Below are 24,119 nucleotides of genomic sequence, written 5' to 3' on the forward strand. Positions count from 1 at the left end.
CTGATCAGATCCACGACCCCTGTCGGGCGCCTGCTGCCCGTGGTTGAGTCCGGTCACCGATACACTGCGAAGACCCGAGGATCCTTTTGCCACTGGATTGTTTTGGTTTTTACTGGAACTTATTTCTATCTAAGTTTGGTTCCCTGGCTCACATTTGCAATCATAGACCACAGACTCTCATGGACTTCTTTACCTTTTCTTTTATCCTGGTCGACATTTTACTGCTGCTCTCGGCCGTTTTTCTCTGGACCCCGACCCGCCATCTTGTCCATTCCATCGTCTTGTACCCTTCTCCCTCGTTTCCCCCTTGACGATCCTCAAATGTTTCTTCCCTTTTCTGTGTACTCTCTACCACCCCTACATGACTCTTAGAGTATATCCGTTCGTAGCCCTTCCTTATGTATATAGAGATAACTCGAATCACTAGTATATGCGGTAGACCTTCGTACTATCTACCATTCCTATGTGACTCTTAGAGTATATCCATTCATATCCCTTCCCTATGTATATAGAGATAACTCTAATCACTAGTATATGTAGTAGACCTATATACTATCTACCATTCCTATGTGACTCTTAGAGTATATCCAGTCATATCCCTTCCCTATGTATATAGAGATAACTCTAATCACTAGTATATGCAGTAGACCTTTGTATTATGTACCATTCCTATGTGACTCTTAGAGTATATCCATTTGTATCTCCTCCTTGTGTGACTTTACATCTTGTACATTTGCAATTTTTTTCTGTTTGTATCCTTTATGTAACGCATGTCATCCTAAGTCCTTATGTTCTCAACTGGCTCTTATGTAAAGCGCTCTGACACCTTAGGGTAAAGTTCGCGCTATATAAAATCGCATAAATAAATAAATACCATGACTTTTTTCTGTAAGAGCACACGGCAACGTGGGTCATGCTCACGGTTTTAAACTTTTTTTAAATGATATTCGCATTTGTGTGGGGAAAAGCAGTGACAGTGTGCGCGCCTGCCGCGCCGCAAACTTTCTAAAATTAAATGCCTCACCACAGCTTCCCTCCTTATCATGAGGCACACACACAAACTGCCTGTAACCAACCTGCCCCATCGCACAGCCCGGTGTCTAGTGACGGCCTCTGGTGTCTCTTAGACGCCTGGCCGTTGTTTGAAGTCAAGGCTCTGCCCTCTCATAACCTCCCGGCTGCAAGGCTGGGCTTCGGCCTCCATTCCAGCAAAGGCGTCGCGCCACGCCAGTGACTGCAGTCCGGGCTCTGGTCTCATACAGCCGCCCTATGTCTGATATAGGGCTCTGTTCACCCACAGCCGCCCAACTCCCACCTGAGCACCGAGAGTCCGGAGAGCAGAGACGTAGCTCTCATTAGCAGGGGCAGCAAGTGTAGTGGCATCGGGACACAGAGGCCCGAGGGGCCTACTTGAGCCATGGTTATTGCTGTGCCGTATAATTCAACTGCAGCCAGGGCCCCCATTTTCATCCTTGCACGAGGGTCCTTGACGCACTGGCCACGCTACTGCTCATTAGTGCAACAGGTGCAGGCACCCAGGTTCAAGAATGAAGGAGGGTATTTCTCTGTATATATGGTTGTATTTTACTATTGGGCACCTTCCCCACTTCCTTTAAGGACTATTCAATGTCGCTGCACCACTGCTGGCGAGGGCTGCTGGCTGCCACAGCTTGAAGGAGACAGGTTAATGAGGGGCGGGAGCTGCCTTGTGGGGCGCCCCTATGAAAACAACCTCTGTCATGGGGGGCGACAGGGGCTATCTGTAGCAATCCGTCCTTCCCGGGGCAAGCATGGGCAAGATTAAGAAGACACACTAACTCCCTCCCCACCCGCCCACGGGGCACTTCGTGGGACTAGAGTCAGAGCAGAAGGGAAAGGGATCGGCATTCAGCAGCCTCACGTGCAGCCGTGAGTGGTTGAAGGGTGGGGGGCATTGCTGTGGTGGGACAGGGGTACACACAGGTTTGACATCAAGCTGCTGGAAGCAGCACAGCCCTGTGAGGTTGTTACCCTCATCATGCGCCAAAGAACATCTTGTCGGCAGCAGTACAGCCAATTCATGCAGCACAGCGTTGATTCAATTATGTGACAAGAAAGTGCAAATGGCACTGCATTGTGCAGCAGTGCACACAATTTTATGTACCATTACCTCACTATCAGCTGAAATTTAATTAGAGGCAGTGATTCACCCTTGGACAATTCTTACGAAGCTGTTTCATTCACTGATGTGATATGCCATGCTGTGAAGAACCCGCAAGACAGTCAAATGGCAGCACAGAAGAGGGTAGTATCCTAAGAGGGAGTTTGGCTGTTATGTTCCCCTTCCTTATGTTACTCTATCACTGGATCTTATTAAAATATCTAGAATCTGCAATTTTCATCTGTGATGAGCCAGAGAACGATGGCAGGTTCGGAATTCCTCCATCTCTCCAGAAATAATTTAGATCTGTCTTTTTCTCCACACTGTGTGCACATGGCTCAGTGAATATTTGCAACAGACCCCTTACACATGCCTGCACAGGGCCAGCTGTAGGGCAGAGTGACTATCACCGCAGCACTGGGTGTTAACTTTGGGGGCAAGGGGCAGGGGAGTTGGGGGTGCCATTTTTTCAAATATATGATGGAGTTAAAAGCACCTGCTACAGTGTTCCTTGCCGCCAGCAAATTTCTGGCAAAAATAAAAATTTCAGCATAACTGGTGATTAATGGATCTGATGAACAGAGAATCGAGCTTTGTCTAGTAGAAGTTTACTTTTGACTCATCAGGTAGCGCAGAATGTGGATATGCTTCAAAGCACTTGCACCATGCAGATCACAATGCGCATGTAACAAAAAGTTCAGTGGGATACTGATTTTGTGGGGGAGATCCTTTTATTACTTGCAGTTAATAAGTTAAAATACTAATATAGACTATTGAGCTACTACGCCTAACTGTCACCAAGAGCTGCATGTAGAAATGCATGTGAGAGGGTGCATTAAGGAGATGTGGGTGGGGGACAATAGAGTAAGTGGGTGGAGCCAGAGGTGGAAGTCGGTGGCGGTGAGGAAGTGGGTGTGGCCTCCCACACCAATTTGAGCACCTGCACTTCATATTTTACAAATTAAGCACTGACGGGGATGGAGAGGCGAGAATAGCTATACAGGTGGTTGGTGGCTCCTGCCGGTCCTTGAGGTAACATTTAAAAAGGCAGGTAGATTTCATAGCACAGTGAGCAGACCCCTTACTTATAATGTCTTTTAATTATGCTCTGAAGATTTTGAGTGAAGGTACTTTCTAAACAAAGGTGAGCACAGAGTTCCAGAGCGACCAAAGGCAAAATATCATTATACCGTGGATCTAAAATTCCTTATATCAGTGCTGAATATTAACTATTGCTGAAACTTCCCTGAAGTTGGTAAGCTTCCCTGTGACTGTGCCAGCCAATGGGGTCATGGGACGTGCAGGTCCCCATCATGGGTGACAGGATATATGCGCTTGTGTGGCTCAGGCGGCACCAATAATTTATAATAAGTGCCCAAGGGTTGGGCCAAGAAATTCCACAGTGTTTACTGGCTGAACGTGCGCGAGACTCTTGTAGGGACCAGTGTCTTTCAGACAGACAAGTAGTGAGCGTGATCAGCCTGACTGAGGTGGGGCGACATATAAGGCTGCAATAGAAAGCCATTCCTCAATTCTCAGAGTTTTAACCCGACAACTTTACTTATTGACACCTGCCCCTCTAAATGCACCAACCATGTGTGACCCCTCGACTCATTCATTTGGGTCAGCTGGTCATTACGTGGAAAACGTGTTTGTTACTTACGCTAGGTAAAATAAATATTTTTTTCACATTTCCATTTGGGATAATAATTAGTTTATTTTTATAAAGCACAAAGAGGCGGCCTTTTCAAGGCCCAATCAAAACAAAACATGATAATAAACCTCCGAGATCCGTGTATGCGATTTATACATGAAAACATGCACTGTAAGGTATGTATGTACTTGCAGATAATAAACATTGCTATGTTATGACCTCACCTGTGACTGCAAAGCAGGGTTGGAGGGTGTGAGAGCCCTTCTAATGATGAAAGGACATTGGTGCACATTGCCTCCACTAAAGGCCAGGCTGGCCATACCTGGCACCGGGCGTTTTCCCTGGAGGCTGGACGGGTGTGGGCCAGACCTGTAGCAGTGCAGCCGTTTTAAAAGCACTGCAGAGTTCTTGTATATCTAGCCGTTTTCGGGCAGCAATAAAATTGACAAATTAACGCTGGTGACTAATTTTCCTGCTGGAGAGAGATGGGAGCTTTGTCCAGTGGCAGTTCTGACTCATCAAAGGTATCACAGAGGGTAATTATGCCTGCTGCAAGGAACGTGTACTATGCAGATCACAGAACCATGTTGGATGTGTATCGATCAGTGGGTTACTACTTTTGTCACACAGATTATTTTGTTACTGTGCAGTTCATAAAGTACAATCATAATCTAGCACAGTGAGCTATGAACTGCCATCAATAAGCTGCATGCAAACCGCAATGTAGATGTTAGAACGTTATGTTTCTTTCCCAGTGTTTCATTACCCTGATGTTTCTACAAAAGGTTTATTTAGGTAGAAATAAATTGTTATTATTGAAGTCAACCCCAACCACTGTGTTATGTTCTGGATTCTGAGTTTGTGCTTATCCAAACCAAGCACTTTTAGAATGACGTGAATCCTATACCTTAAAGTCCTCTTTGCCTTATGTAACATTTATTATACACTGATTTACACAGGTATGAATCATTGTCTCTGTATGTGTGTGATGTAAAGTGCTCGAACACCCTTCACTAGTATGAGAGGCGCTATAAAACAAATTAAATACATGTGAGAGAGGCATGTTAGCGATAGTGAGGGAATCATTGAAGAGCCCCAACTAGGACTGTTATATCCTGGTGCACTGTAAAGTCATCATTTACTGTGCTTTAAAAACGAATACAATTGAACATGTAATGACAAATGTGTTGTAGAATGTACCATTTCCCCCCTAATTTTCTTGGGGGAAGAACCCCCTACTCCACGCTCCCCTTTGTAGTGTTCATGCTCGTATGAAGAACTCGGGATGCACCGTTTGCGGGCTGGTCTGACAATATTTACAAGGGCTGCTGTGGGGTGCCCAGTCTGGCCCCACCTATTTTTTGGGGGACTGGTCTCTGGTTTCTGGTATTCTGGTATTTTTCATGGGCCCTCGTGCATTACATAAAGGTATCGTGTGGGGCACGTTCGGCATCTCACCTCCGCGGAGCTGCTGATATGGCCAGAGCCTGGCTCGCCGGTCCCTTGGTGAATACGATCTCAGACCCATCACCCTCTGACCAAGATAGTACCGTACGTGTGATGTAAGGTCCCACACTCCCACATGCTGCTGTACCCCCTCTGGTGTGCCTGGGGTACCCCTGCCCCTTCCCTCCTCTAGAGGGGGAACCACGAGCCCACCCTCTTCCATGCAGCACCATCCCTATTGTTCGTGCCTGGAGATTTCTGTTTCTTTCATTGTGTAGTTGTCAAGAGATAAATAGCGCACATTCTGACCTGGTGAGTTTATTTCCTGTGCAGTGCGCAACAATCAACCTTCTCTGAACTACCTTTGGATTACTGCTGTCAAAAAGGTGCATTAGTCACACCTTTTCGTGGTTGTGTGGCAGTTGACGAACTCCTTAATCTACCAGAAATACCACATTCCACTGTCTCTCACCCGACACTCCTTTTTCTCTCAAGAACTTTAAAAGGGTTTGGTTTCAGGGCGCCTGGGTCCGATTACTCATGTCTGTGTGATCTCACTACTGACGTCACAGGAGAGATATTGTCCTTATGGGGGTATGTGCCCCTAGCAGTCTCAAACACTGGGGTCTCATACAGATCTGTGACTCAATGATCTTAGACACTGAGGTCTCGCGAACAGCTGTGCCCCTATGATTTTATAAACCGAGGTCTCGCGACGAACAGTGCCCCTATGATTTCATACACAAGGTCTCTTGAGAAGCTGCGCCCCTATGATTTAATACACCGAGGTCTCTTGAGGAGCTGCACCCCAATGATCTCATATATGGGGTCTCATGAGGAGCTGCGCCCCAATGATCTCATATACTGGAATCTCATGAGGAGCTGTGCCCAATGATCTCATATACTGGTCGCCTCATGAGTAGCTGCGCCCCAATGATCTGATATACTGGGGTCTCATGAGGAACTGTACCTGATGATCTCATACACTGAGGTGCCCCAATAATCTCATATACTGGTCGTCTCATGAGTATCTGCGCCCCAATGATCTCATATACTGGGGTCTCATGAGGAGCTGCACCCCAATGATCTCATATACTGGAGTCTCAGGAGGAGCTGCACCCCAATGATCTCATATACCGTGGTCTCAGGAGGAGCTGCGCCCCAATGATCTCATATACTGGGCTCTCATGAGGAGCTGTGCCCCAATGATCTCATATATGGGGTCTCATGAGGAGCTGCGCCCCAATGATCTCATATACTGGGGGTCTCAAGAGGAGCTGCTCCCCAATGATCTCATATACTGGGGTCTCATGAGGAAGTGTGACCTTCAGTCTACTATACTGAGGTCTCTTGAGGAGCTGCGCCCCAATGATCTCATATACTGGGGTCTCGTGAGGAACTGTACCTGATGATCTCATACACTGAGGTGCCCCAATGATCTCATATACTGGGATCTCATGAGGAGCTGCACTCCAATGATCTCATATACTGGAGTCTTAGGAGGAGCTGTGCCCCAATGATCTCATATACTGAGATCTCATGAGGAGCTGCACTCCAATGATCTCATATACTGGAGTCTTAGGAGGAGCTGTGCCCCAATGATCTCATATACTGGGATCTCATGTGGAGCTGTGCCCAATAATCTCATATAATGGTCGTCTCATGAGTAGCTGCGCCCCAATGATCTCATATAATGGGTTCTCATGAGGAGCTGCGCCCCAATGATCTCATATAATGGGTTCTCATGAGGAGCTGTGCCTGATGATCTCATACACTGACGTATTATGAGGAGTTGTGACCCTACAGTCTCCTACACTGAGGTTTCACAAGCATCCAGTGTACCCCTGCTGTCTCATATACTAGGATCTCCTGGAGATTTGTTCCTCTGCCAGTCTCTCACACTGAGGTCTCGTTGGGTTCATGCCTCTGCAGCCTAATACACTGTGATCTCATGTGAATCTGTTCCCACCTGCAGTCTCAAGTACTGAGATCTCATGGAGATCTGTGCCCCCTGCAGTCTCACACAAGCAGTCTCACGAGCCTCTGTATCTCTGGCAGTCTCATACACCGCAGTCTCGTTGGTGTCCCAACAATCTCACATGCATTGAGATCTCATGGGCATCCATGCCCCGGCTGTCCTGGGGATCTGTGCCACTTGCAGTCTCAAGCACTGATGTCTCACGAGGATCTATATCTCTGGCAGTCTCACGCACTGATGTCTTAATGGGATCTCTACCCTCAAAGTCTCACACACTGCGATCTCGTGTGGATCCCTGCCCACAAAGTCTCACACACTCCGGTCTCATCGGAATTTGTGTCCCTGAAGTCTCACACACTGTGATCTGGTGTGGTTCTCAACCCGGGAAATCTCATGCACTGAGATCCCATTAAGATCTTTTTCCTGCAGTCTCGCAGCCACTGAGATCTAATGGAATCTCTGACCCGTACCTCACAGACTCTGCTCTCATGGGGATCTGTGTCCCTGAACTCTCACACATTCTAGTCTCATGTGGATCTCTGCCCCCAAAATCTCACACACTGTAGTCTCATGTGGATCTCTGCCCCCAAAGTATCACACACTCTGGTCTCATGGGAATATGTGTCACTGAAGTCTCACACACTGTGGTCTCATGGGAATATGTGTTCCTGAAGTCTCACACACTGTGGTCTCATGTGGATCTCTGCCCCCAAAGTCTCACACATTCTGGTCTCATGTGGATCTGTGTCCCTTTAGTCTCACACACTCTGGTCTCATGGAAATATGTGTTCCTGAAGTCTCACACGCTGTGGTCTCATGTGAATCTCTGCCCCCAAATTCTCACACACTCAGGTCTCCTGGAAATATGTGTCCCTGAAGTCTCACACATTCTGGTCTCATGTGGATCTCTGCCCACAAAGTCTCACACACTTTGGTCTCATGGGAATATGTGTCCCTGAAGTCTCACACACTGTGATCTGGTGTTGTTATCAACCCCTGGAAATCTCATGCACTGAGATCCCATTAAGAGCTTTGTTCCTGCAGTCTCGCAGCCACTGAGATCTAATGGAATCTGTGCCCCGCACCTCACAGACTCTGCTCTCATGGTGATCTGTATCCCTGTACTCTCACACATTCTGGTCTCATGGGAATATGTGTTCCTGAAGTCTCACACACTGTGGTCTCATGTGGATCTCTTCCCCCAGAGTCTCGCACACTCAGGTCTCCTGGGAATATGCGCCCCTGTAGTCTCACACATTCTAGAGGTGTGGCGCCGCGGCCAGGGCGACTGACGCCGGAATCTGGGGATCACGGTTCGATCCCCGGCACCGGCGGCAGATTAGCCCAGCACCATGTGACTCTGAGCAATAGCTCGCTTAATCTTCCCGATTGCCCCCAGCGCCTAGAGACCCTAACGGGTGATTGTGCGCTTTACAAATGTGGATTATTATTCTGATCTCATGTGGATCTGTGTCCCTGAAGTCTTACACACTCTGATCTCATGGGAATATGTGTCTCTGTGGTCTCACACACTGTGGTCTGATGTGGTTCTCTGCCCCCAAAGTCTCACACACTCCGGTATCATGGGAATATGAATCCCTGAAGTCTCACACATTCTGGTCTCATGTGGATCTGTGTCCCTGAAGTCTCACACATTCTGGTCTCATGTGGATCTCTGCCCCCAAAGTCTCACACACTCCGGTCTCATGGGAATATGTGTCCCTGAAGTCTCACACATTGTGGTCTCATGTGTATCTCTGCCCCCAAAGTCTCACACGCGTTGGTCACATGTGTTTCTCTGCCCCCAAAGTCTCACACACTGTTATGTCATGGGCATCTGTGTTCCTTTAGTCTCACACATTCTGTTCTCATGTGGATCTCTGCCCCCAATGTCTCACACACTGTGGTCTCGTGTGGATCTCTACCCAAAAGTAGCTAGACTTAAGGGAGATAGCTAGAAAACACAAAAACTCTTGAAGAAAACAGTACAGCTTGAAAAGTGAGCAGTGGAAGGACACAAGTAAGGCGTCCATGCGCCAGGGGTGAGACAGACACAAAAGAGAAAGGAAAGCCCACAGACACAAACGAACAGGAAACAAGGAAATGAGTGGCAATGAAGCCAATGGTAAGCAGTGGGTGGTTTCTGAGTGCTCTACAAGTTAACAATATGTATCACAACAAACAGCACATGGTCTGTTTAGTAGGTGAGACCTAAAAAAGGGGCAAACCTGCCTTCCATGGATCGTGGGTAAATATAGCTCACAAGGAACAATGGTTACAAAGGAATGATTTTATTTCAAATAATTATTTGACAAAACAAGCTCGTGGACAATAAAAGCCCACTAGGGTAAGTCTAGGTACAAAATGTGTGAACAGAAAAACACAATATCACTTAGGAACTGCTGTGACGTAATAGCAATGTAAAGATACAGAGAACAGAGACTCTTTTTCAGAATGCATTTTTTGTCTTGTTAATTTTCATTGGATACATTATTGAAATATTTTTTAGGTCATATAGTGATAAGGTGAAATGAGCGTGCACAGCTAAAAACTGGTAAACGTGCAAAACAGAAAAACAGTAACAGAATGATCAACGTCTCGTTCTGAGAGAAGCACTGGCTAAAGAAATAATTTATTTCAACAAAGGGAGAGGTAGGGAGAATAGAGGACACTCTCTTAATCCCCGGTTTCATGTATTTCAACAAAAGAAGAGAGGTCTGGTCAGTCAACGGACTGCCACAGATCTGGAGCAAATGATGGAAAAGTAACAAACTCACTCTGTTTGAGTAGGAAGGCCCTCACACACCGACCTAGTCAGTGTCATGCTTCATCATCGGGTCCCACCGAAGAGACCGAGTGCCTCTTCGGTGTGCTACGACGCCAGAAAGACTGCGGAGCTGGTCGTGTGGGGAGGGCGTGACGTGAGTGAAAAGTACTTAAAAGTGCATAGGAGGGTATCAAAAAAAGTTTTTTAATGTGTGATCCCTAAGACACAGGTAAGTGGTATATGTGTCTGAATTTACGTGCCAAGGTTGTTAGGATTTGGTTAAATTCAGCTAAATACCACAGAGTTAAATTAGTCAGTCAACATGTTTCTGCCGTACTAGTGGTATAGATTCACCAAGGCATTCTTCAGGACTATACCCCGGCGGTATGGACACTCTAATAGTCCACCCTAACCTGGGGACGTGAAAGTGAAAAAAGGAAAAGTGAAAAAGTGCTTAAAATTAGAAGAGCATGATGCTCATTCTAAGGAAAAAAAAACAAAATTCAGGGGTGTCTCAGCACCTGTGGAGAGAAAATATACAAACAAACATATATAGACATACATACAATTAGTGTACGCTATTGCGAATTATCATAGTGCTCCATAAAAAGTGGCCAACATTGGTGTGCCCATAGTAAACGCTATTTTAACCACCATCCAAGTAGCCCTTGGGGATGTTGTAGCGTTAAACACTGGGAGGTGAAGTGCTAGAGGTGGTTTAAAACTACAGTTGTAGAAGGGGGAGTAAACACACAGTACGAATTCTCCTTATAGGAGGGATCAATTGACCAAAAAGTCGGTGACCCCCCTAAGATGGTAAATATGGGTGATATCTCACTTCAAAACAGGGCGCTACTAGCACCATGGGTCTCGGGAGGAGGGTTGGAGCGCGCCTGGCACATCCTGAAAAGGAAAAGAGTTAGATGGCATTGCTTCCAGAGCGTTCAGGTACTTAGCTTGTGAAGATCAGGATGATCGTCCTGCTCAGAATGAAAACTCACGCCCTCAGCGCTCACAACCCGCTTTTTAACCTTCAAAAATCCTCGGAACCGGACCCCGACGATGGGGAGCGGGGCCGGCGATTGAGTTTAAATGCGCTGTGTTCGGGTTTCAGCGCGCGATTCCGGGTTGGGCGTGCCACGCTCACAGCGAGGCTTGGAGCGCATACGCCCATGTGGGCGGAGTGCGGTGCGTTCTCAGAGTGAGGCTTGGATTCATAAGCCTATCGCTCGCCGGCCGTCAATGTGGTGCCGGTCAAGTGTCTGCAATAAAGAATATATGTTGTTTCCGTGTGAATTAAAATTGAATAAACAGTGCTCCTGTGTTATAAGGAAAACGGGAATATTATCAAGGCACTGAATCTTAGATGCACATATTGTTTAAAGAAATAATTTGACAGGCAAGCTGTCAAAACATAGAACTATGGTCGATTAGTAAATAAGCTATTGGCCAGAATGCAGTACAGATTTCTCTCAGTTTGTGTTTCGACCCACGGATGTAGTACATTTATGGACCTTCATCAAAGCCGGAGCATATGGGGGGAGAGGCAAAGGACAGTTTAGAAAGTACTTAAGTAGGCCTTGTTCATAGTGTGCTCAGGGCATCACTCAGGAAGCAAAACAGTGCTTTGTTGATGTGGGGGCCTGGAAGTGACCCCTAAAAACGTTGAGGAAATATAACTACAGGTTGTGCTGAACCATCTTTCAGCATTACCACATCAGTAGCGCTTAAGGCTATCATAGCCAAAATATTGAGTGGCAAAAATATTATATCTCAAATATCAATTACAACAATATCCCCTGATTGGAGTTAATAATAGAAAATCTACCCCTAAGGGAAGATAGGAAAAAATAATAGGGAAAAGATTCTGATGAGGCTATCCATGCAGGCCGTTGTACTTAAAATAAAGCCTGTCTTGCGACGCTGGCTATCCAGCTTGTGCATGATGTAATCACAGCAAATTCACACATAATTCTCTCTTTATTTCTAGTGGTTTCTGGCGTATTCCAACCAAAAGTCACTGTGAATTTCAGTGACGCCCAGCTGGTGTGCGACTGTTACAAAGCTGAGCTGGCCAACCTGGAGCAAGTAACCAGCGCGTACAACCGAAGCTACGAATCGTGCAGGTAAGAGCAGCGCCCATTCACTGGGGCAGATCCTAAAACCTTTTTTTTCTTTTTTGTGTAATGAGTTTACGACCCCTTGCCATTGAAAGCATAGTCACTAACGTCTGGGTGGAGGCAGTAACCGCCAGGAATGTAGGGTACAACTGCTGCCCTTTCGCTGCAATCTTAGCATATTAAAGAAATTGTCTGGAACCCAAATTGAATGTTTTAATGTCATCTTGTAGTGTAATAAAACGACCAGCCGGATATAGATCTGAGAGCATTACACAATCCCCCTCCTGACACTTAGCTACCCACATTGTGTAAGCCAATTGTTCAAAAGGACAGATAATCCAGCGATCCAACACTGGGGCAAATGGTACGTATCCTCTCACTCATTGGATTGTTCTTTCCCACAAATGGCCCATAAGGCCAATCAAATGCAGGATGGAAGTGTGCAAATTTCGCCCACTCATCAAAAGTGTCCCCATCTGATGGCCCTCATGCATATCCTCCAACAATGCTCTTTCCCATTTTGGGTCCATATCTAACCAATGAATCGCGTGCTGTAGGTGGGCTGCTAAATAATAAAGTTCTTGTGTACCCACGCATGGATTCTAATGCCAACCCATATTTACGAAAAGTTCTAAGCATGGCTTTGTGCCAAAATATTGCAACTGCCTGAGGCTGGTGTAATGAGATGAAATATCTTTATTTCTTTTAATTAATTCCTCTTTTCATGTAAGACCTTTTGCAGCACTCAAAGTGGAAAAATTGTCCAAGAATAGTTTTGTGTGGCCTTGCTGCGTAAAATGCAACCTGTACATGGCGCAGACACCCTTGCACTATGTTTCAGGGGTGACTGCGTTGGCGTTAGGCACCAAAAGTGTGCCAGAGCATACCGAGAGCAGATCTGTGCAATGAATCTGTAGTTATGGCACCATTATGCTCTCATGAAGTAACGTAGCGCAGCAACTTTGCTTGCTGCACTATGTTGCGCCACTTCTTGGTAAATATGCCATATAGTGACCGGATTATTGTAAAGTAGCAAATCTGCACTCATAGAAGTATACCTTGAATTAATGCAAATGTGCTACTTTTTAGCATTCACAAACATTGGCAGTAGTAGACTTGGCAGTATACGCCATTCTCAGGTTTCCAGGGATACTACTGTCAATCACTCACCTAATGGGATGCGACAAATGCTTGAAAATATACTAATCACCTGCAATTTTGCAGAGTAGTATTCCAAGACAATATTTTTCGTCCACTGTGCCACTCCAGACAGAGGGCAGATATAGAATTTAGGAGATGGAGTAAAGACAGACAAGGTGGCAGAGGGCTTTACAGCTATTACTTCGCCTGCCCAATTATAGTTGTCTGTCAGCCCGTAGGATATCGCTATACACTGGTGGGAACTGCTGTCATGGCGGATCCTGTCAATATAGAAAAAGTATTACAGATGGCTCCGACAAGCAAGATGTCTGGCCGTCAAACTCCTCCAAACCACCAAACTCCAAAAGCAGAAGTTTGTTTTTGAAACATAAAATTCTAGAGATCCCCACACTTATTTTCTTCCATGACGTGGGAGTACATTTTTGGGCTATGGGGGGGGGGGTGCTATTTTTTTTACCAGAATATATCTGGTGGTGAATGATAGTAAGAAAAAGTGGATGGTCGGATGGCTTACTTTCGACCACCTATCGGCCAGATAGGGTAGAGCACCTACTCTATCTGGCCACTGAAGGAAGTATTAAACTTACAGAGCAAATTTTACTCCTTTGGTTTAAAACTTGTTGTCCGCCTGACTCAATATGGGGCATGTGGACTTTGAGTTTGGCAGAGTAGGTGCCTTAAATCAAACTCTAAATCATCCACCTAATGCAAATCAGAACTAACGCTGCTCCTCATGGGAACAGTTTATTCCTAACACTGGTCACCTCACACATCATCCCTGTGGCCCACTGCTTTATTAGTTGGAAAATTTGAGATTCCCTTCCCCAATTTCAATGATTAAGCTACACCCCTTGTTTGAACTAGGAAATCAGGACAAGTGTGCCCCAGCTCAAGGCAAGGACCTGCAAAAGAGTACAACAGCACCTGGTCCTACCACAAAAAATAGTACATGAGGGTGTGAGAAGCAGGCCCCAACAACATCTCATGATGAGTGAGCTTCACTGCTCCCTTCTTAGAACCGGCTATGTTCACACAGGGGCAACGTGTCTGTTCAGCCCAGCTCTGTGTTGGAAAGGCGATAGCTTAACATGTGCAGTGCAGGTGGCCTGCGGCAACAGTGACCCGGTCAAGAGGACTAGTTGCTGCCTCTGCAGAAGAAAAGGCCACAAGATTGAGTAAAGAGACCAGCACTAACATGACTAACATAATTACAGTTCAATTCTTACATGAAGAAAATGTATTCACCATGAGCACTGCTCATATATTTATGGAACAATGAGGTTACATAAACAAATTGCACAGTCGAAAGCAATTTTCTGTGCTTTGTGTTTCGATGAAAAGACAGTCATTGACATGGATTGACCCCTTTCTCTTTCCTTAGCTGGGGATGGGTGAAGGAGCAGAAGATAGTGATGATTCGTAATACAATGAACGAGAAGTGTGGCAATTCCACAGGAGTCCTCCCAAAAGCACCTTGTGTGCATATCAATGCACAGAGTGGGATCTGTTTCAAACGCAACGGTGAGTAAACTAAGGATTATCCAAATGATCGTAGACCATTTCCGGGTCCCAGCAATACCACCTTGATTCCCGTTGTGTCCTCGCTCTCACTATCTGATCATTTCCTAGTCCATCAGTGCCTGTCCGATAAGTAGCATCTTACCGTTATCTTGCCATCATTGGTCTTGACCGCAGAGTCCAAATTGCATCAAACACAAAGTCATCAATACATTTATCACAAATAAATCATATCAATAAATACATAAAATACCACTTGGCCCTGATTATGAATGCACCTGTAAATGGTGTGATATTTATTGGACTTGATAAAATCGGACTATGCTAGGACGAAATTGATACGGTGAGATAAATATCACTCCATTCTTAGTTTTATTGGAGGTAACATGCAGTTTTTTGTGCTTAACGCAGCAAAAGCTAAATGTTATGGTCAGTACAGAGTAATTTTACACTGCGATATATTGGCTGGTATTTATCACAAAACTCATAATTGCGATACGTGCGGTAACAGCTATTACCAAACAGATCTCAATTAACCGGTCCACTTGTATTGAGAACCTTAATGTATTTTCATGTTGCCTTGATGCAACACTACCTACAGGAATTTTGCTAAATGAATAGCCAGATTAGGTCGAACATTTTGTACTGCAGTTCTAAAGCTGCTACAGTTGTATGTAGGAACAGGGTGATCCTTCGAAATTTTTCTAAAATATATTTTTCAAAGCATATATAAAGTGGAAAAATCAACAAAAATGAGTAACGGTTATCTTACATTTCATATAAAATTCACCTTACCAGTTTCATCCACAGTAACTATTTCTCATTGTATGGTTTGCTAACAGTTGTAGTAGTTTCATTTTCTAGAGTAAACACCTCAAAGGAGGGACAGGAATGAATATCATTTAGGGGCTATACAGTACATTACTTTATATTTGCCAATATCCTTCATGAGTGTAGGAAGCTGGCTCTTTGTAGAGTGGACTAAAAAGACGTGCAGGACGGTCTTACTCAGCGTTCGTGTCCGTCCTGGTAACATAAACTTTGGTCAGTATCCCAGGTACTGGTACTGTACGGTATGGTCAGTTCTGGTGTCCCCAAACTTGGATGGAGGACAGATATGAACTGTAGGAGGATGGCTACCTTTCCTGGGTGGCTGCTGAGTTAGTAGTTCCCGTAGGCGGCAGGTCGGTGCACCATTTCTTACTTATTTGGAGCCTGTGGCTGCAGGAGTGTGCTACTCTACTCCTAGAGAGTTTCTTTGGCAATTGGTGAAGCACTGGTAGCCCCCTGGGTTTCTTATGAGTCTGCAGAGTGGCAGTAGGAATTGGTTGCTCCACGAGGCTTGGGTACAGCAGACAGGCTGGCAGGGTTGGTGCCAATTCTGGTGTGATCCTCGGTTCTCGGTTCAGCAGTCTTCTCCGTCCACTCCTTCTTTTGTGTCCACCGAAATCTGGAGTCCTGGTGCCAGGGGTCCCCTAAATACTCAATTTAGGGGTGTTAAGGGGAGTGTAGGGTAGTAGCCAATGGGCTATATTACCCCTGGAGTCATTACACCCTAAAGATGACTACTTCCTTTGGAGAATGGGCATCACCCTGTCCTAGAATTCCTAATTTCACCACACACAAGATGGTAGAATTCTAAAATTGGTGTTCACTTCAGGCTTGGTCACCCTGGTTGTGTCCAGCCAGGAAGTGTAATGTGCCTACTGTATAACTAATTTCCCCGCCTGACTATGCACCAAATGGGCCCTGGACAGGGGGGTAGGCATTCCCTCATCTATGAGGGAAGCCTGATTTGCATGCCAAAGACGGTGGCCCTTTAAAGCTCCCTGCCTTGAAATGCTTATTTAGCATTCTCTCCTGGGGGATGAGTTAATAACATCTCTCCCCAGAGCAGACCTCTCACCTTCTAGGAGGTCAGAAACTCATTTGAAATGGCAGGCTGGATTAGACCAGTCAGTTAGCACGCTAGAAGGCTGATAGGTTTCGGGGATACCTCTAACAGGGGTGCTTAAGTCATTTGCAGATTGTATCACAATTAGACAACACCTTGCTTTGGGGTAGGAGCACTGGCACTGAGGTCTGGGTAGCAGGACACAGATCACTGTCACAGTCGAAAATTAGCTTCTAGCAGCTAAAAAGGGGGTAAAAAAGTGGGGTGATCACTGAAACAAAAAAGCACAGTTTCCTTCAATGAGCTAATTGACTTTTTTAAACAACAAATCTTTCTGCTACGTATGCTCTATGAATTTTTCCTGTTAACCTGCACATCCTACGATAGATTAAAATGATTAGCATTAATCTCAAATTTGCCATGCAGTGTAATTACAGACAATAAGGATTTTTCCATAAGATAACCACCTCTGTAATGTCCCTAAGATGACAGAGTGGGTCTCATGCACCAAGAAGTAGAATACACTCCCTAATTCCATGAACCAAGGCTTCGTCCATAGCATCTCGCGATCGCCTGTGTCAAAGGCTGCACAGAATTCCACAACAACAAATAAAAGTTTGACAGCTATTGTGACATGGAGACTACAGTGCAAGATAGAACAGGAAGGAGCTATAATGGAGAGTATACATCACTGTGCGTACCCTATCCTGTACAGACCAGAGCCTTTATTATGAGCATTATCATAGTTTGGGGAGGGCCAAGTGGATGAGTTATATAATAAAAATAATTGTTTTGAAGAGTTGTTCTCTGAGAGGTTGTAACAGACATAATCACAATATTAATACTATATGAAGACTTTGCTGTATGTGTGGTGGTTGTAAATAAGCCTTTTTTTGATTCCATGTCCCTAGTCACTGCCAAATTTTAGTCCTGATTCTATGTCGGTGACCTGCACTGGTTTTTATGGTCTGGCTTGACAGCGCAACTGTCACCAGACAACTATGTGACTACCACTAGAGAGGGGGTTGGCTCTGCCCCATTGGGGTCTAGGAGTAAATGTTTTGATTGGGCTGACATATTGTGCTTCCACAAAAAAAGTGCTTGCCCTACAACACCTTTTATCATTTTGGTAAGTTATGCAGCTGCCTGAGCTTGAACTTCCAGGTGCACACAATGACAGTCTACTCTTATAAACGTGTCTTAAATAACTAGGGGGTATATTATCAACAACTAGCGATCATTTTTGTCTCTAACTTGTTTAGAGACAAAAATTATCGCCGCACATCGGCGATTTTTATCGCAGACAAACCTTGCTATTAGCAAGGTTTATCGCAAATGCGATAAAAAACGCCCGCAATGCATGAATATCGCTGAAAAGTCAGCGATATTCATGCATTATCGAGCAAATGCTCTTAGCCATGTTATCCACCTCCCATTGGATAACATGGCTAAGAACTGCTCAGGGCAGGTGTTAGCTTTTGGAGATATTCGCCCTTAGCGCAAATATCTCCAAAAGTTGGTAATAGGAGATAGCGATGTTAGCGACTGTTTCCAGTCGCTAACATCTTGGCACGCCCACTTTGCATATCATTAGTGATAAATATCACTGACATGCAAAGTGGGGCCCAGGATGGTCGCTATCTCCTATTAGCTGTCGCTAACTGGTGTTAGCGACAGCTTGGTAATAGGGAGATAATTTTATCTCCGCTTTCTTGGCTTTTAAAGCCAAAAAAGCGGAGATAAAACCCCTTGATAATATACCCCTAGATTTTTCAGTCTGGTTTGACAGTGCAACAACAACTTGACCTTTTAAAATGCATCAATATAATTCTAATGTTCTTTGTTTCCACACAAACACATATAGTATTTTCTTGTGATGCTTCTCATTACCATACAACATTCCTTTAAAGCCAGTACTATTGGTATTTCCAATTCTTGTTTTATTTTATATATCTGGACACTTTAGTCAAGAAGGGTGGATGTGTACCCACCCATAATGGAGTTGTGAGAAACAGCATTACCTCACTAGAGATAGATAGTATTTCTGTAAGAAAGAGAAATGAGGTGCAGAGTGAACGTTATCTGTTCCTCCGGTTTATGCTCTCAGGTTACTGGAGGGCCGTGACTTGTAACTAAAGTGCTATAAATAGATACAAACATTTATGGAGGGTTGGTACTTGTTTGGCTCAACAGGGGCTTGTGTTAGCTGTTGGTTTGTTGTGGATTAGTTGCTCGCGGTTGATTTTGTAACATGGGTTGATGTAAAGCCCTTCAGGTCAGACTCAATTTTTGGCAGGCCCGACTCTATCTTGGATAATGGAAGACGCCATGTTCTCATTGTAAATCGCCATCTTTCCTGATTCATGCAGAGTCGTAGTCATGTCTGCCCTTGGACTGAGATGTCATCTAACCTTACCTTACTAAGAACTGTCAGAGCATCAAGTCATTTAACTAATGAAATAGATGTAACACTGGATGCAACATTCATTTGGGTCAAATTTCTACTTTTCATCATGCCTGGGTTCAGTAGGAACACATACAAACATATAACCAAAACAGTGTAGTCTGAATTGACTCACTTTTACCATGTATGTTCATGAGGAATGCACACCTTGATGCACATAATCTATATCAGACATGCCTAAAGTTATGTTAGAACTGCCAATGTTTGATAAGATTCTGTATATAAGAACTGCCACTTGACCACTTGTAAAGATCACCCACATTATTTCCCAATATTCTGCCAGAGATAGTCTCACCCACTGCCAGTACATTTTGCAAATTCTACACCTTACCTGAAGCCAATAAATCTGAGTCCTAGAGGAAAACTGCAGCGTGTGTTTACCCTTCACGGGAACACTGTCTTTATGCCTGTGCTGAAAATGACATCCTTTGCTGGCACCTAAGATATGCGGTGCTTTTCTTCTCCCTAAGGAACTCTAGACTTAAGTTGCTGTCTCTTAGACTAGCGCATAGAAGTAGGCATTAGGTGTCAGATTCTACATGACATTTTAACCATGTTAGAAATGATAATTTTATTCTTGATAGTTAAAACATGTCTATTTGCAGTTTTTATAATTTTCTATGTAGTTGTTTTAGATGTACTGCAAACCCGTTGTTCCTGTAGTAATAAATACTTTTACTTAGAAGTGTTCAATCTTCTTAGTACACTGTGTGTGTGTTATTGTGAATAATGAAATAGGTTTGTTACTATTACCACGGTGCCCCTGATCCCTACATAGGGATTGTTAATAAACAAACAGAAATATTTCTATTTCAGTAACCCATTGAGTAGTGTTTTGCGGGGCTACAAATAGCTGCCTTCCACAGTCATTGTTGGTGCATTGAATTAATTTCACCTGTGTCGAACAAGGGTGGGAAATCACAGCTTGTAGAGATACGCCAAAGTCTTAACTTGGGCAACAGGGTCCAAATGAACCCCTTCGCCGCAGCGCGTATTCAGCTATGGCGTGAGGGTAGGGGGGGTGCAAGCGCGGCGCTCCCATACTCATGATGGCTCCTAGCCATCATGAGTCACGGGCGGCGTGTGCTCATGACGGCGTGGAGCCATCATGACCCCGCCCACTCACTAATTCGCCCGCACAAGTGGGAAATTAGTGCCGCGTGGGCGGAGCAGCAGTTGGATGACAGCTCCACGCCGTCATGAGCACACGCCGCCCGTGGCTCATGACGGCATGGAGCTGTCATGAGTACGGAAGTGGTTACGGTTTCGTTTCTTGGCCAGTAAAAATGTGTTTATTTGCTTTACAGCTCTTTCTCTTTTTGTTTTATTTGCAGTGGTCAAAGGAGTGTTTCAAGTATTTGCAAGAGACAACAAAACCGAAGGTGATCGTGTGTGTGGAACTTTCAATGCAACATGGGCAACATGGGACCAAGTAGACGTGGCAAATAGCTCTGGATATGCAACTTGCAGGTATAATAGGAAGAAAGGTGTCAGTGCCTCTGTAGCATGAGTGCACAGCTCAGGATCGTGAACCTGGTAATCTGTTGAGTTTTCAGGATAGACACCGACTATGACATTTACATGTTCAGATCCACTTTGGGTAAATTTGTCTCATGAGTATTCATATAGGTTATCTTGGAACTAGAATTGTTCTTGACCGGATGTATGACATTACAACGCATGCTTTTACCATGCATGCTGTTACAATGCAGTTTTTACAACGCATGCTGTTACACGCATAGCGATTTGGGGTGCTGGATAGTGAATAGTTTAATTTACTATTCCAACTCCAGTCCCCGCGGATATTAGGGAAGGTGTTGGATAGTAAATTAAAACTATTCCCTATCCTAGAGCGCCCCCCAGTGCAATGCGTTGTAATGGTTTTCGTTGTAAAACCTGCGTTGTAAAAGCACTGCGTTGTAAAATTTCCGTTGTAAAGGATGTTTCCCTTCTTGACCTACAAATGGGGTTGGGGTCGCACACTACTCACACACCGGCGGTGTCGCCCCTAAGGACTCTGGTCAATGTAGTAAAGTGTTCGCGATGCATCATCTTTCGATCTTCTGCTATCTTCGCTGTCTTCGCCATCCCTGGACACGTGTTTCGGGGTATTACCCCTCATCAGCAGGGATAGGCCATGTACTGGGGTTGCCGATGGCTGCCAATATCTGCCAGGTATAGTACCACTCAGGCGCGTAGGTGCGGGATCCCAGGCTCGTCAGCCCGCTGCTCAAGGGAGCTTTAAAGTTACAAATGGGGGTGGGGTCGCACACTACTCACACACCGACGGTGTCGCCCCTAAGGACTCTGGTCAATGTAGTAAAGTGTTCACGATGCATCATCTTTCGATCTTCTGCTATCTTCGCTGTCTTCGCCCATGAGGGGTAATACCCCGAAACACGTGTCCAGGGATGGCGAAGACAGCGAAGATAGCAGAAGATCAAAAGATGATGCATCGCGAACACTTTACTACATTGACCAGAGTCCTTAGGGGCGACACCGCCGGTGTGTGAGTAGTGTGCGACCCCACCCCCTTTTGTAACTTTAAAGCTCCCTTGAGCAGCGGGCTGACGAGCCTGGGATCCCGCACCTACGCGCCTGAGTGGTACTATACCTGGCAGATATTGGCAGCCATCGGCAACCCCAGTACACAACTTATCCCTGCTGATGAGGGGTAATACCCCGAAACACGTGTCCAGGGATGGCGAAGACAGCGAAGATAGCAGAAGATCGAAAGATGATGCATTGCGAACACTTTACTACATTGACCAGAGTCCTTAGGGGCGACACCGCCGGTGTGTGAGTAGTGTGCGACCCCACCACCATTTGTAACTTTAAAGCTCCCTTGAGCAGCGGGCTGACGAGCCTGGGATCCCGCACCTACGCGCCTGAGTGGTACTATACCTGGCAGATATTGGAAGCCATCGGCAACCCCAGTACACAACCTATCCCTGCTGATGAGGGGTAATACCCCGAAACACGTGTCCAGGGATGGCGAAGACAGCGAAGATAGCAGAAGATCGAAAGGGATCTTTAAAGTTACAAATGGGGGTGGGGTCGCACACTACTCACACACCGACGGTGTCGCCCCTAAGGACTCTGGTCAATGTAGTAAAGTGTTCACGATGCATCATCTTTCGATCTTCTGCTATCTTCGCTGTCTTCGCCCATGAGGGGTAATACCCCGAAACACGTGTCCAGGGATGGCGAAGACAGCGAAGATAGCAGAAGATCGAAAGATGATGCATCGCGAACACTTTACTACATTGACCAGAGTCCTTAGGGGCGACACCGCCGGTGTGTGAGTAGTGTGCGACCCCACCCCCATTTGTAACCTTAAAGCTCCCTTGAGCAGCGGGCTGACGAGCCTGGGATCCCGCACCTAGTGTGCGACCCCACCCCCATTTGTCCCTTCTTGACCTATTGACTCTCTGTAACCCTGCCAAGAGCATAGCCACGGTTGCACTCATTTGTGGGGCTTGGGTCCATGATGCATAAATAACAGACCTAGTGTAATTTGCTTCATGTTTTCCGGATGCATAAACACAAAGCCCTAGATTTCCATAACAGACCATGGCACAGATTTATCAAGACGTTTCACCCATGCAAAGTCTCAGAAAGTGATACGAAACAGTGCAAAGTCTTGATGATGTGTTTTCTTTCCAGCCCAAATCCTTTTTTTGCTCTGAACTGTTGCCCTAAAATGATATAGCGCTGAGCCTGGCACTGCATTACTATGCATGGAGAGGGCATTGCAAGGGTGGTAGTTTTCCCAATAGACCACCCATGGTTTTTAACCCAAAGACTTATCTTTCCAAATTGGTAGAGCATGCCAAACACCAAAAATAACACCTCTTTTAGACATGAGCTCATTTGGCGACAGGAGAGAGGATGTGGTCTCACGACTAGCCTGCCGTCTTTGGTGCTGGAAACCAGGGTTCGAGCCTCGGGATCGCGTCCACATCCAGTGACTCTGGGCAAAACACTTCATCTCCCCGTGCCTGAATGTGTAATGTAAATACGGTGCTCATGTAAAGCGCTCCAATACCTTTGGGTCGAGTTTGCGCTATATACATATGCAACAAAAATATAAAAATAAAACATAAGCGAGATAGTGCAACCTACCACAGAGAGAAGTAAAAGGCAGTGTTACAGTGGCAGTGAAGGGCCACATCAAATATTATACCTACAAAATTACCCTAATGTGCAAACGAATACATAAATACATCATACTCTTGGGTGTTAGGCTCTCAAACCCTTTATGGCTTGCTGATACTGTTAACCTAGGACTAGACGTTTTTATACCTGTTTGAAAACGTCCTTCTGGAGTTCTGCACCTGCTAGTCCACCCTCGCCATCCTCTGCCTCCATCCGTATCCTTTTTTCCTCATTCTGTGGCTACTGATACTCCTTCACATCCTGCTCCCTTCCAAAGTTGCTAGTCGTTTATAACCTACCTGCTCATTGCTCTTAGTGCTTCACCAGCTAGCATGTTCACTAACATGTTTGCTGGAGCCAGTGCTTAATTTGTGATAAAATAAGTGCCGGGACCCACGTCTGGCGGCCACTGCAGCTTGCACCACCCAATGCCTGTGTCAGCGATTTTCATTTACAGTACCAACACAACTACTAACTATTGCACCCCTTTCAGGTGTATCAATTCAGACTATCCCATCCCTCCAAAGATATGTATTGGGGCAGGCTTAATCATTTGTTTGGTATATTGAATTGACAAACACCTGTTGTTGTGCTCATCTCTAAATTAAATAAACAGCACCGCACCGTGGATGACCATCCTATATGCCAGTGTTGATGTGCCGAGCTCTGAAAATCACAGCCTCAAATTAAGCACTGGCTGAATAACAGTCCATTCATTCTCTGTGCCCTTCCTATCTGAGGCAAATAAAACTAACAATGAACTATTTAACCCTCACTAGATGGCGCTTCTGCGCACAGAAAATACCTCCTACCCACCCA

At 45.4% G+C, this 24,119-nt stretch overlaps 1 protein-coding gene across 1 annotated transcript in view; it reads left to right on the forward strand.

Annotated features, from left to right (window-relative positions):
* LOC144826333 (uncharacterized) overlaps positions 1-24,119 on the forward strand; it is a 74,620-nt gene that overhangs the window by 3,345 nt on the left and 47,156 nt on the right. Inside the window, exons 2-4 of the mRNA XM_078684673.1 lie at positions 11,976-12,111; positions 14,648-14,787; positions 20,477-20,612. Coding sequence (XP_078540799.1) covers positions 11,976-12,111; positions 14,648-14,787; positions 20,477-20,612 — 412 coding nt within the window. The remainder of the gene's footprint in view (positions 1-11,975; positions 12,112-14,647; positions 14,788-20,476; positions 20,613-24,119) is intronic.

The sequence above is a fragment of the Lissotriton helveticus genome, chromosome 3_2, assembly GCF_964261635.1.
Source record: "Lissotriton helveticus chromosome 3_2, aLisHel1.1, whole genome shotgun sequence".
Classification (NCBI taxonomy): domain Eukaryota; kingdom Metazoa; phylum Chordata; class Amphibia; order Caudata; family Salamandridae; genus Lissotriton; species Lissotriton helveticus.